At 41.8% G+C, this 14,763-nt stretch overlaps 2 protein-coding genes across 2 annotated transcripts in view; one reads left to right on the forward strand and one right to left on the reverse strand.

Annotated features, from left to right (window-relative positions):
* Nucleotides 1-9,006, reverse strand: part of xkr6b (XK related 6b) — a 93,592-nt gene extending 84,586 nt beyond the window's left edge. Inside the window, exon 1 of the mRNA XM_088324637.1 lies at nucleotides 8,142-9,006. Coding sequence (XP_088180763.1) covers nucleotides 8,142-8,704 — 563 coding nt within the window. The 5' untranslated portion in view covers nucleotides 8,705-9,006. The remainder of the gene's footprint in view (nucleotides 1-8,141) is intronic.
* On the forward strand, nucleotides 8,206-12,726 carry LOC148346601 (uncharacterized). Its single transcript, XM_088324638.1, has 2 exons — nucleotides 8,206-9,009; nucleotides 10,870-12,726. The coding sequence occupies exon 2, from the start codon at nucleotides 11,035-11,037 to the stop codon at nucleotides 11,740-11,742; it is 708 nt and encodes a 235-aa protein (XP_088180764.1). The 5' UTR covers nucleotides 8,206-9,009; nucleotides 10,870-11,034; the 3' UTR covers nucleotides 11,743-12,726.
* The last annotated feature ends 2,037 nt before the right edge of the window (nucleotides 12,727-14,763 follow it).

Consider the following 14,763-nt stretch of genomic DNA (forward strand, 5'->3'; position numbering starts at 1 on the left):
CGTAAGGGGCCCTAGTAGTGCATAAAAACATGTATTAGTTGTGCCACTTAAGGACACAGAGTATTTAAGTGCACGGACCTCGTGCTGAAGCTCAATGATATCAAGTAGAAGTTCACACGGCTTTTCATAAAGGCAAACGTGTGTATATGTGAGTGCATGTGTGAGAACAGCGAGGTCACTCTCAGAAATGCTTTTCAGAGGCGCAGTCTGCCCCTGAGACACGGGATCCGCCTGGCTGACCACCGACGGGGTCAAAAGCCGAACGTGTCGGCTCAGCTTAGCTTGAGTTCAGCGAAGGGCTAACAAGCCGATATGGAGATTATTGGCCGGAGCCAAAACCATATGAGAGTGGGGGGATTACATGAACATACACACATGCAGGAGATATTATATAGCAAGGGTCAGGAACCCAAGGCTCGCAAGCCATATGTGGCTTTTTTTCATGAGCTTTGAGATAAAACAGAATTTGACATTTACTTAATATATTGGCAGATACAGTGTCAATCGTCACATGTGTGTAGCTGAGACATTACTTCCTGATAAAAGTTTTTTTTTCAGTATATATATATATAGGACACAATTTCAACTTCAGTTTACAGTCAGGGTGTCACACCAACAGACCCTGATTTAGCTGTAAATCGCCAAATAATCCCTTATTAATTGATGGTGAAAAGCCACAGAACAAACTTTTTACCCAAAAGCATAGCACCTAGAGTAACTTGATTGGGTGAGAAGTAGGAATAGGCGGAGCTATACACGCTTTCTTTCTCCTTGGCAAGCGCTATCTGCACTGAAGGTAAATACGTTGGTTTGATCCTTTGCAGTGAAGGATTTTATACATTTGACTATAAAGGATTTTATACAATTGAATACAAGTTACATTTATTGAGTTAAATGCAAGATATTTACTGAATGGGCTTTAGTTCAATGACATGTCACGCTGTTCCAAATGCAGAATATTTTGACTAGGGAATTTTGATAACAGGACTCTGACGGAGGACGGCAGGCGTTGTTTTGAGAACAAGGCCCTGATGATGTCGAAACGCTCAGTGTTGTTTTGAGTTTTCAAGACATCGCGGAGCTCTTCTCCAAGATGGTGGAGCCCAGGGGGCTTCGTTGGCGCGCCCATGGAAGGAGTCGGCACACCATTGTGCGGGTAGAAGATGGCAAACGAGAAGAGAGCTAAAGGACTTCAGAAGAGGGCTTCCCAGAGACTCCAACGTCACTAATTCGGCCGTTTTCGATGGAGTACACTTCGTTAAATTGTTAATGAAATTAAATCTGCCCCTGTGTGAAAATGTCGGCTTACTTGTTCATCTTTTCCATCAAGAAACGAGCGTGCATAAATTGTTGGGTGAGTGTAGGTTGTGTTTGGTTAATGGAGTCAGATAACTAATTCAAACAATTTGGCAAACGGTACATTTTGATATTTATTTCCCAACAGCAGTAATTTGTGACATTTTCACAAAATAGCTTTGCTTGCATCTTGTTTATAACCCATTATTTAGGACAAAAATGGCAGTCAAAGTTAGCCTCAACTCTCTTAAGTAACTGCTGAGGGAGACTGTTTTTAAGTGGTTTATTTATATTGATAAGGCTCTAGCAATACTATTATTTCATACATTTTATCAAATCATCAAACACAGTGAAATAAAATGTTTTGAAGAATTAGCTTTTGTCTGGAGAGCGGGTTTCGTGGTTTTGTTCTATTTTGTCTTAAAATATATGGTGTGGCTCTTTAAAAAAAATCAAAATATTGTATTTTTCCTTTATGGCTCTTAGGGTCACAAATGGTTTACGACCCATCTTATATAGCATAACTGTGATGTTGGTGACATTTGTTCATTTTGTAGGTTGAATCTTTTGAAAAAATGATAATAATTAAAAATTTAAAAATTGATATATATATTTAGAAATATATATATATATATATATATATATATATATACCTGGTATCTACCGATACCAGTAATCTGAACTTTTGCCAATGCTAGTCTTTTGCAAGGCATCAGAGCTTGCCCTTTTGGTATCAGCAGTGTCTTAGTGTACACTTTTTAACCATGACCCTGAAAAATTAAAGGAAAGTCAAATTCCCATTAAATATAGTTAATATCAAGGAAAATAGATGATTGGGACTGAAAAAGTATTTATTTGAAGCCACGGTGTGTGTTATTTGACCACTGGATGTCACTGTGTTGTGAAGTGCAACCGAAAAAGAGTGCTAAAAAGCACATGGAAGAATACTATGAAAAGTCAGAGTGAACAAACCGCACCATTTTCTTGTTTTCTTTGTCCAATCTTTACGCAATTTTTGTTTTTTCAGGTTACCCTTAGCAGCAAGATGGCAAACAACTATGTCAGCTCCCTCTTGGTAAAGCTTATGTCATAAAAAAATAAATGTACATTTATCATCCTAGGCGTATTTACAACAATTCACATTTATATGATAATTCATGTATTTTTCTTTTTATTCTGAATCAATACATTATTTTAATGATTTTTATTTTACCCACTACTAGCTGTTAAATAATAGACACTGCTCCCTCAGAAATATCACTCATTTTATGTACTACTGGTATCGTTATTGAGGACTACTCAAGATGTTGGTATTGTATCTGTATCAATCTGAAGAAAATGGGATAACGCACATCAGATTTTCTTAATTACATTTACTTATTTGATAACAATATTGGCATATTCATATGCTAGAAGTAGAATTTTGGTCGATCCGTACCAAGTAAATACAGGGAGTGCAGAATTATTAGGCAAATGAGTATTTTGACCACATCATCCTCTTTATGCATGTTGTCTTACTCCAAGCTGTATAGGCTCGAAAGCCTACTACCAATTAAGCATATCAGGTGATGTGCATCTCTGTAATGAGAAGGGGTGTGGTCTAATGACATCAACACCCTATATCAGGTGTGCATAATTATTAGGCAACTTCCTTTCCTTTGGCAAAATGGGTCAGAAGAGGGACTTCACAGGCTCTGAAAAGTCAAAAATAGTGAGATATCTTGCAGAGGGATGCAGCACTCTTAAAATTGCCAAGCTTCTGAAGCGTGATCATCGAACAATCAAGCGTTACATTCAAAATAGTCAACAGGGTCGCAAGAAGCGTGTAGAAAAACCAAGGCGCAAAATAACTGCCCGTGAACTGAGAAAAGTCAAGCTTACAACTGCCAAGATGCCACTTGCCACCAGTTTTGCCATATTTCAGAGCTGCAACATCACTGGAGTGCCCAAAAGCACAAGGTGTGCAATACTCAGAGACATGGCCAAGGTAAGAAAGGCTGAAAAACGACCACCACTGAACAAGACACACAAGCTGAAACGTCAAGACTGGGCCAAGAAAAATCTCAAGACGGATTTTTCTAAGGTTTTATGGACTGATGAAATGAGAGTGAGTCTTGATGGGCCAGATGGATGGGCCCGTGGCTGGATCGGTAAAGGGCAGAGAGCTCCAGTCCGCCTCAGACGCCAGCAAGGTGGAGGTGGGGTACTGGTATGGGCTGGTATCATCAAAGATGAGCTTGTGGGGCCTTTTCGGGTTGAGGATGGACTCAAGCTCAACTCCCAGTCCTACTGCCAGTTTCTGGAAGACACCTTCTTCAAGCAGTGGTACAGGAAGAAGTCTGCATCCTTCAAGAAAAACATGATTTTCATGCAGGACAACGCTCCATCACACGCATCCAAGTACTCCACAGCGTGGCTGGCAAGAAAGGGTCTAAAAGAAGAAAAACTAATGACATGGCCTCCTTGTTCACCTGATCTGAACCCCATAGAGAACCTGTGGTCCCTCATCAAATGTGAGATTTACAAGGAGGGAAAACAGTACACCTCTCTGAACAGTGTCTGGGACGCTGTGGTTGCTGCTGCACGCAATGTTGATCGTGAACAGATCAAAGCACTGACAGAATTCATGGATGGCAGGCTTTTGAGTGTCCTTGCAAAGAAAGGTGGCTATATTGGTCACTGATTTGTTTTTGTTTTGTTTTTGAATGTCAGAAATGTATATTTGTGAATGTTGAGCTGTTATATTGGTTTCCCTGATGAAAATAAATAATTGAAATGGGTATACATTTGTTTTTTGTTAAGTTGCCTAATAATTATGCACAGTAATAGTCACCTGCACACACAGATATCCTCCTAAAATAGCTAAAACTAAAAAAGCCCCACTCCAACTTCCAAAATATTCAGCTTTGATATTAATGAGACTTTTGGGTTCATTAAGAACATGGTTGTTGTTCAATAATAACATTAATCCTCAAAAATACAACTTGCCTAATAATTCTGCACTCCCTGTACAGGATAGTATCGATTGATACCGATCCGATACTGATACTTTTCTATGACAACTGTTTCACAACAAAAGTCAAGAGTCAAACCATAAAACCAGTACTGTAATGAGAATAAAAATATAACAATGTCAACGTGACAACAGTAAAACCTTACAATGCACGTTATTTTTTCAGAAAGTACAAATAATGTAAACAATGCAATATAAAAACCTCAAAAAAACATGAAAATTAAATACTTCTATAAACAACTGGTTTAAAATGAAAGTCAAAAATAGTCAGACAAAAACAAAAAGCAATGTAACGAATATACGAATACTGTATGAGAATGTTTACAAGCATGCTAAAATACCTTCCATTACACAATATTTTGACAATAAAGTCAGCAGTGCAAATGAGGTGTAAAAACATTTTGATCAAATTTAAAAATAACAATGTATCTAAAATCTCACAATGCACTAACAACCATTATAATAGTGCTAGTTAAAATGGGAAGACGGTACCAATCCAAGGACAATAATATCAATCTTATCTAAGTACTTGCTCAGTATCGATAACATCGATTTTTGGATTCTTCCGCCCACCCTCTTTTTTCTGTTTTATTTCAAATCAAGCTCGGGCCTGGATGGCATGTGGACCGAAATCGGAAATCAGATTCAGGTCAAACCCAAAGCAGCACACACCTGCCCTCAAATTTCAGGGCGCGATTAGATGTCAGAAGGTAAGCGTGTGCAGGGGGTCGAAAATGCTAAGCTCTGCACAAGACGCGATGACATCATGTCTATGTGTTGTGGATGGAGGGGGGTGTAAAACGGTGAGCTGCGTGGGAACATATGCTCCGTCGGGAGACTTGCAATACATAATTGGAGTCTTTAATGCAGCTATAGGGGGAGAATAGGTAGGGGGCTTAACACAAATACAAAACCACACTTTGCAAGCCCAATGGTGCACTGCAGCCACAAACACAAATCTAGTTCCTGCTTAAAATCAACGACAGTATTATCCCCACTTTAAGACATACCATATTTAGGGGGCACCTCCAATGTTTTTCATATATGAGACACACTGGTCTACAAAGATCAAGGAATTTAAGCCACAGTAAGAGCTACTGTATACCAAAATCGCACAACATTGCAGGCAATAGGAATCAAACCCGGGTTGTGGCGCTGGGGGGGTTTGGGGTTTTTAAGGGTTATTGATCTATCTTCGTTATTCATTATCCATTATCCGTTATCGGTCAGTTCATTATACGCTACAAAGCCTAGGAGCCGGGACACTTACTCTCAGCCAAAAGGCTAAGCTAAGGTCCTAGCCCTAAAGCCTTGTTGCGATCATTGCGAATGCACCGTTCCCGGAGGTACTGCAAGCGTCAAAACCTAACCACTCGATTACTAGAGATACAGATGACGCAAGAAATGGCATTCAATTTTATCTTATTATCACCCTATTTAAACTCATGGTGCCAGAATAGAATGTTAGAAAATGGGGAAAATAGAAAGTCATCCTGAAAGATATAAATAAATGCAAAAAAGAACGACAAGGTAAACAACTCTTTGGTGTATCTTATGATGAATCGGACTTTTGATTTATTTATATTTTCCAGGGCACTTTCTGTTTTCCCAAATCTTTAACATTAGTTTCTGGCACCATGAGTAAAAATAGTGTGATATGAGATAAAAATCGAATGCCTTTCATATGTCATTAGTGCCACTGGTGTCACGGTTGCCATGGCGCCCAATTGACCCCGCCCGTGTGGCGCCAGCTGCAGCTCGTTGATGGATTGGCTTCCCTGCTATTTAAACCCAGTCCTGTCACTCTCTCCTTTTGTCAGTCCATCTGCGAATCTAGGCAAGCCTTTTTTCGACCCTGACTCCCGCCTGTTCCGTTTTTGCTCCCGTTTGTCTCCGGCTATTACCTGTTTGGATCCTGACTAGGTCTACTCTCCCGTTCTGGCTTACAACTCGTTTCCAACCCCGACCATGTCCTGCGCTCCCAGTCCCGGCTACCGACCAGTTTTCCGCCCCTGACACCGCCATCGCTCGCTACGGAAGATCCACTTACATGTTCGGATCACAATCTGAGTACAAGAGCGACTTGCTTCCTGCGCCCAGCGAACACCTGATCGTGGGCGCAGCCCTTCCTCTCTCTTTCAATAAAACGTCACGCAAGTGGGTCCTGTTTCCATTCTGGTCCTGACAACTGGTGGTCTAGTGCTTATGTGTCGGTGCTGTCACTGCCACAACCAGGGTTTCACTCCCTTTGCATGTGATGCGATATTGGTCAGTGATTTAATCATAGTGCTGCAAAACCTTTTACAGTGACGCACACATAAAAATACTGTACATGCATTTCTAATCTTATCCACCATACTTTGCACTTCCCCCTGGGATTCGATGTGCAACCTCAATGGAAATGTTTAAATCTAAGCTTAAAACACATTTCTATTCTATAGCATATGAATAACCTATATTTTATGTTGACAATATCTCTATATTATTTGTTATTGCAACATCCATTGCAGCATGGTCATCCTGGAAGGGGGATTAGCTCATGTGCAGTCCCTTCTCAAGGTTTCTTCATTTTCCTCATGTTGAGGTTTTTGAGTTTTTCCTTGCCCTCATGTAGGTTTTAGATCAGGGGATGGTGTAATAATAGTCTCTGGTTTGCAATAATCTGTGGTCTGTACAGCCCTTTGAGACTAATTGTGATTAAGGGCTATACAAATAACCATGACTTGACTTGACTTGACTTGACTTGACCTATATAAGTTGCACGGGGTTTTAAGGCGCACTTTCAAATTTCAGGCCAATTTAGGGTTTTTAGGTGTGTTTTATATTCTGGAAAATACAGTATATTATTTGATGGAATGTCACAAACTTTAGCTCCATTACATGGCGAGCCTCTTTTTTAACTTAGCAATATCAAAAAGAAATGCCATCAAAAATTACATTTTTATATTAATTTTCCTAATTTAAAATGTTTCTAATTTTATGATTTGAGATTTCTTTAGGAAAAGCAAATGCGCTGCTTTCAAATATTCTCGAATTAAATAATTTTCTCTAGTAAAATCTGAAAAATAATACTTACAGAGCCACATTTTATGCGGATAACTTTTTCTAAAGTCGTATTCATAATATTTTGTATGTAAAAAAATATATTATGCGTCTTAAAATAATTTTTAATATATTCAATGTATATTTAATTATTTGTTTGGTCACCGATTGAACGGCAGTATACCAGACATGGGGACTTGAGACTTAGTGACTTGGACTCGAGTCGACTCGAGTCGCTGTTTTTATGACTTGTGACTTGACTTGGACTTGGCAATCTAAGACTCGGGACTTGACTTGTGACTTGACTTGCCCAAGAAAAAAATACTTGGGACTTACTTGGGACTTGAAGGTGAAGACTTGAGACTTACTTGAGACTTGCACATGTGTGACTTGGTCCCATGTCTGCAGTATACTGTAAAACCTCGTGTTGTAACCCACACAAATACATTTTTTATGCATTTCCGATCTTATCCCTGGTATATAAGGCGCACTAGAAAACACAATTTCAAATTTTCTAAATCATTTTGTATGTTTTTTTTGCGCCTTATTATTCTGAAAAGATGCTAAATATACCAATAATAATCAGCTGCCACCTACTGATATGGATGAAAGTTTCAGTTACACAGCTGATCGTTGGAATTAAGCGAAGATAGTAGATACAGAGCAGTGGCATTTTTAAATTTTTTTTTGCAAAGATAAAATTGAGCAATTTCTTTCGGCACTCTGGACAAGGTCTCGCGTTTTTTTTTTTCTCTACGCGTCCCGGCGCACGTTTACGCACGCATCTTACCTCCACACCTGTCCCATCTGAAAGACGTGCAGCAAGCTCTGCCACAGCCAAACAGACATTCGACAACAGCGGTCCCTCTGCAGACTTGCGGCGGCTCGTCGGCTGTTTAGCCCTTGCACGGAGCCCAACGCGCCCTCCGTGTAATCCTGCACAAACCACCTGAAGCTGAGGATCTGCACCAGCACCGAGGGCACAAGCACGAAGAAAAGGGTCACGGCTGACCACAAGAAGTCCTGTCCGCGGTAATAGTGAGCAGCCAGCCACACGTCGCTGCCCACGTCCCAGAAGAAGACCACCAGGGCCAGGACGATCCATAAGCAGTCCAGCCACAGCCGCTGGCGCTCTTCATGATGCGGCAGCGCCGCTTCCCTGCGCCTGGCCCGCAGGTAATGCAGACAAGCGCTCCGGCATCCCCAGTAGCAAGATGAAGTGTTGCAGCAGTGGCAGATGTGGAAGGAGCTGCCGTTATCGGGCCCCTCCTCCCCGGAGCCCACCACCTCGTCCAGGTTACGCAGCTGCGCAAAGCCGCTGACCAGCCCACGGCCGTCGGACTTGGCTGCCATTTGCCCCCCGTTCTTTCCCCCTTCCTGGCGACTCTTTCCGGACACCTGTTTTGCACTTGCAGACCCGGAGCCATCTACGAGCCGCCGCAGCTCGCCCAAGGTCCGGGCTCGGAAGGTGCACGCTTGCAGAACATGTCGCGCTCTTTTCCCAGCCCGGATCCGGGTTTGAGCACTTTTAATGCGGATCGAGCGATTTTTCACCTCATCGGCACCTTTTTTCCTGTTACTTCAGCGCTCCTTGCATTCCTCCTCCAGCTGCAAGCCACCACCACCACCACCGCATCACTCGACTGGCCCTCACCGACGTAATTCATCCCCTACCTCTGCCCCCTCCCATCTCTCACACAAACACACTCCCATTCTCATCAACGTGGTTGCCATCTAGTGTCTCGTTTCAAGTCCCCGCATGCAGCATTTAGAGCACACCTGGCTGCTGCAACCCCAAAAAGTTCTTTTGAACAATGCATTTTGATTATGGCCGTTTTTCAACCAGTGTGCCTGTTTAGTGCATGTGCTGCAGGAAACTGTAGAATTTTATCTTTTCAAAAAAGCACGCATAGCTCACTAGGGTTGCTTTCTTCCAGTGATCAGTCTGGTAATTGTAAAAAATCATCCATATCGTAATGGGTGGCAGCAGAATACTATATTACTTTGTTTTAATATACTAATTGTCTAGTCATGTATGCAATAATTTTTTTTTTTCAAGGAGTTATTCAAGAGGGCAGCACGGCAGCGCAGTGGTTAGCGCGTGTGCGGCACAGTTCTTAGGTCATGAGATCGAACTTCCTGTGTGGAGTTTGCATGTTCTCCCCGTGCTTGCGTGGGTTTCCCCCGGGTACTCCGGTTTCCTCCCACATTCCCCAAAACATGTATGTCAGGTTAATTGGCCGGTCCAAATTGTCACAAGGTGTGAATGAGCCAGTGAATTGTCTGTCCCTGTGTGCCCTGCGACTGGCTGGCAACCAGTTCAGGATGTTCCCTGCCCACTGCCCGAAGATAGCTGGGATGGGCTCCAGCACCCCTGCGACCTTACTGAGGATAAGCAATGCAGATAATGGACAGATGGATGCATAGTTATTCATGATTGTACCGCCAAAAATAAATGAAGTGAAAGACATGCACATAATTATTAAGAGTTCAATTGTTTCTGTATTTGACTTCCAAAACAGGAAGAAACAGCAGGTAATGTACGCTCATTTTCAGTATTATGTTTGTAACTTTTATTCAACAAAAATGTAAAAATATGATTAAACAGGTGAAAAATATAAAAATAACAAATTATTGATCAAAATGAATAACCTGTATTACTTTTCTGAGCCACGGTGGCCACAGATGATAAGAAAAACTTTGTACTGTGAATAAAGGTAACATGATAATTTAACCTATAAAAAATAAACAATCATTATACCGATGCCGATAATTAATATTGAAAAATCGGATGGTGTGCCTCCATACTTTTTATTAAAAAAGGTGTGCCTCGTCTCAAAAAAGGTTGGGAAACACTGGATTACAGAACCCCTTGGATTTGAACAGGTTACACCCACTTTATCTGTAGAACAAATTGAAGCACTCACACTAAAAAAAGAGATGGGTCTGACAAAAAAACAAAATGGGTCAAACATAGACGCAAATTTTCAAAGTAAACTAAATAGCTGAATCATTTTTTTAGACGGACGCAAAAACAACCCCGTTAAAACACTGCTCGGCAACCACTGGGCCTCAGGGCGGTGTCGGCCCATTGTCAAGGTTGCCATGGCGCCCAATGAGTCCCCACCGTATGGCACCAGGTTCTGTCACGGTTGCAGCGCCGCCCAATTGGCTCCGCCCATGGACACGAGCTGAAACGCGTTGACAGATTGCTCCCTGGGAGTACTTTAACGCTGTCCTTTGAGTCGCTTGTTGTCGAAGCGTCTGCAAAACTCCTGCTAAACTCTGTTGTGATATGTCAAGCCTGTGAACCCCCGTTTTTTTGCCTGTGTTTTGTTCCTGTTTTGTTCTCGCCCCGACCTGTTTGATTTTGTCCACTTCCTCATTCCGATCAATCTCTTTTTGCGACCAACGATCCCCGGATCGAGTGTGCGCTCATTCCTCTTCTCCCCAATAAACTGTGAACAACGTTACGCGATTGGGTTCTTACTCCTGTTTCCTGTCCTGGTTCGTGACAGTACGCTTCGACTACAAAATGAACCCAGCGAACGCTCACACAAGCGCGGATTGTGGGGGAGCTGGATACTCGCTACGCTCTGCAGCAGTTGGACCGGACAGAGGGCGCGGTCTGGTCAAGTGACGTCACCGCCCTTCAACTGCTGTTCCAGCGAAATCTACGGAGCATGCTGCGCCAGCAGGAGCAATTAGCTCAGATGACTGAGCTCCTGTCGCGTCGGCTGTCGGCAATGGCCCCGCCACCCGGGGGCTCTCCTCCTGCCGGGCTGTCGCCTTTCCTTCCCATTCGGCCCACGGACTCACCCGCCATGGGAATTGTGCCTCAATGGGGTTTCCGGGAAAATTTTGCGCCGATCTGTCCGAGGTCCCCGTCGGCTTCAACGCCGCGCCCGTCGGCCTCAACGCCGCGTCTGTTGGCCTCGCCCGTCGGCTGGCCTTCCACATCCGTCTGCTTGCCTGACTCTCCTGATCGCCGGTCCGACTCTCCTGTTCGCCAGTCCGACTCTCCTGTTCACCAGTCCGACTCTCCTGCTTGCCAGTTCGACTCTCCTGCTCGCCAGTCCGACTCTCCTGCTCGCCAGTCCGACTCTTCTGCTCGCCAGTCCGACTCTTCCGACTCACCCATCTGCCAGCTCGACCCGTCCGACTCTCCTGTCTGCCAGCTCGACCCGTCCGTCTGCCGGCCCAGACTCTCTCTGTTCCTGCTTTTGCCACGCCTTTGGAGGCTGAAGTGGGGCCTGGAGTGCAACGTATTTGGTTTTTGTTGGGACTTCTGGAGCCATCCCTTGAGGGGGGGATTCTTACGCGTTATGCGATTGGGTTCTTATTCCTGTTTCCTGTCCTGGTTCGTGACACCCATGGGTTGTTCAGTATAGGGCCATGCAAAGAAAAGACAAAGGTCCCTAGTTTTTGTTTATAAGTGTACACACACTTTTTTCAGGCAAAGATAACCTCAAAATGGGAGTGCCCTTTATACCGAGGTTCTACGGTTGTGTATCACTGTAATTGAGCAATGATTAAGCTGACCAAATTTGCTCAGCATTTGATGCAATAGGATCTAAACCCGGATCACGGTGGTAAGAGCGCCGAATCCCGCAACCCCGCTAGGCTTGTGACAAGGTACGAAGTATTAGATATTAACTCACCAATACACTATTTTTCTCCCGATGTCATGTTGTAATGGAGCATTATGGGAAAGAGTTAAACCAAAAAAAACTTGTACAACTTGTACTTGGTACCGTGAGTAAGAATAGTGTAATGATGAGCTTAAATCATTTCCTATGCGATTTTACATTCCTTGTGGTCTGGTGATTACACCCTGAAAAAAGATGGTTGTAACAAAACAAAAAAAAACAAATGGGTCGACCAAGGACACAAGTTTTAAAAAATATCAAAAAGTTGCAAGATTTCTTTTTTAGACGGACCCACATTTTTTGCGTTATGCAAAATACAGCCTAACACCTCTTGAGCTACAACCCCTTAAAAAAATTACATTCAGTTTTATTGGATATGTTTTATGTGTGTGATTAATTTGGCATAGTATTCTTAATAAAAATGAATAACACACATAGTTAAGTCAGTCCTTTTTTTTACATATAACATGGGTTGTTTTCGGAAGATGGGCATAACCAGCCCATTTTTGGGGGTGCTCCAGCACCCCAAAATTAACCAAAGCGCGTCCCAAAATGTGAAGCACTTTTAAAACTCCCTTTTTCTTAATAAAGGATAGGATAGGCTTAAATGTAATTTAAAATTGCTAGATTAAAAAAAAAAAAAGGGAAACAAAATAAAAATGTCAACGACACAGCGTCAAAAATACTCTGCAATCTTGAAATGGCCCGGTCCATTTTATTCCTATCTATAAAACATTTACTACCAAAAAAAGTTCTGATTTCATATTAATTTTTATGATACTAAATTCATATCTTCTTGTTTCATGGTTTATTTATTAATTATTCTATCATTTATTACTTATCTAAATGACTGAATGAATTTTTTTAAAGACCGAAAGATGCTTGTATGTGGTTGTTGATAGAAAGGGAGAGAGATAAGACAATCTGGGTGCTCAGCACCCTCAAAGCTCTGATCTTAAAATGCCCCTGTTTCAAACAAACTATTTTTCTAATTGCAATTCAAAAACAATAAAAAAACAAAAACAAAATTGTCATGGTCGCCTTGGTGACCAGTCTGCCCTGCCCTCTGGGCAACAGCTGAAGCAGTTCAACTAATTGTGTCTGCTATTTAAGGCTGGATTCTGGGCTTTGCGGGGGCTGGCTCATTACACAATCCCAGGTCTGTTATGCCTTGTCCTGTTTTAGGTTTAAACATTTTCCGTCTGTTAAGCCCTGTCCTGTTGAGTTCGTGCCGGAGGAACTCTGTACCGTTCTGTTCTGATTGTAAGAATGTTTTTGTTTGTCTTGTCCCTGACTTTTGGACAACTTTTATTTTGTTAAATAAAACTTATGGATCGTCACGCAATTGAGTTCTCCCTTCCTGCCTCCTGCCTCCGTTCTGGTCCGATCACTCCTTCGACCTCACCACGCCTCGTGACACAAAATAATAATAGATAATAGGTAAACACTAGACTTAATATTTTGACTCAATACACACTGTCCCAGTGTGTATTATTTGACAACTAAATGTCCTGTTTTGTGTAGTACAGGGGTCGCCAACCTTTTTGTTACTGATTAGCCGGAAAGGCCACCAGTTTGATGTGCATTTCTAAAATAACATGTTTTATGTCGTTACTATGGTTTTTGGTTCACGGTTCACATGTCCTTTACCAGGTTGTAAGTATTAGAGGTAACAATAGGCTCACTCAACCACTGAACATCATACCAGTTCGAAATTGTATTTCCTGTAAAATCACAATGACTCATAATATTTTTTTGGAACTGGTCGGCGGGCTACTCAGTTGGTTTTAGAGGGCTACCTGGTGCCGGCAGGCACTAAGTTGGAGACCGCTGGTGTAGAGTAACCCAAAACAATGCTAAGTATCACAAGAATACAAACTACAAAGGCTCAAAGTGACATAACTGCATAATGTTTTCTTATTATTTTTTGCCCAGTCCTTTGCAAGGTCTTTGGGTTTTCAGGTGCCCGTAGCAGCAAGATGGTGGACCATCATGTCGGCTCCCTTAAGGGGAAATTCATGTTATGTAAAAAAGAAAAAAACATTTATTGACCTAAGAGTATTTTGAAAATGAACTATATATGATGGGTCAAATTTTTATTTTTGCTTATTATTTAAGTCAATATTCTTTTCTTATTATAATTGAAGATTTTTTTTAACCATTAGGGTGTGAAAAGTAATACATAGTGTCCCTTTAAAGGATTGTTTTACACGTTATTTTGTACAGAACAACATTTTGTTTCAAAGTGACGCAAGGAGTGTGTCTACTCAATTTTATTAATATTATTATTTTGCATGCAGTTTTCAGGGTGTGCAAAAAAAGCTTGCCATGATCACATGTTTTTAGTATTAACGTGATACACTTTTGGGGTGATAACATTTATTGTACAATGCACGAACAAGGACACACACAACTTGAGTGGTCACAGATACCATCACCATGTACCAATACCGCTAGTAATACATAGTAGAACCCCCCGTCCCCCCAAAAAGCTGGCTATTAGCCTAATACTTTATTTTTTCTATATATTCAGACATTAATACAGTAAATATACTATTTTTTTACAATAAAAAGGAAAGCTTGCAGTTAATAATAGAGCCTTCCACTTACATATCTTGCCCATCTCTAATTTATTTAGATGATAAATGCATCCCACATTGCTATTTTTTTTTTAATTTTCAACTGTAAATAAAAATACCACTGGAATCCTTTCCAAAAATTGAGGCAGCCAAATCAACAGACATGACTCACAGAGCCAAGGCA

The sequence above is a fragment of the Urocampus carinirostris genome, chromosome 20 (assembly GCF_059441175.1).
Source record: "Urocampus carinirostris isolate Australia breed hairy pipefish chromosome 20, RoL_Ucar_1.0, whole genome shotgun sequence".
Lineage (NCBI taxonomy): Eukaryota > Metazoa > Chordata > Actinopteri > Syngnathiformes > Syngnathidae > Urocampus > Urocampus carinirostris.

Bases quoted from the DNA above. Each gene is read 5' to 3' on its own strand.
- LOC148346601 (XM_088324638.1), top strand. From the start codon at position 11,035: ATGCTGCGCCAGCAGGAGCAATTAGCTCAGATGACTGAGCTCCTGTCG.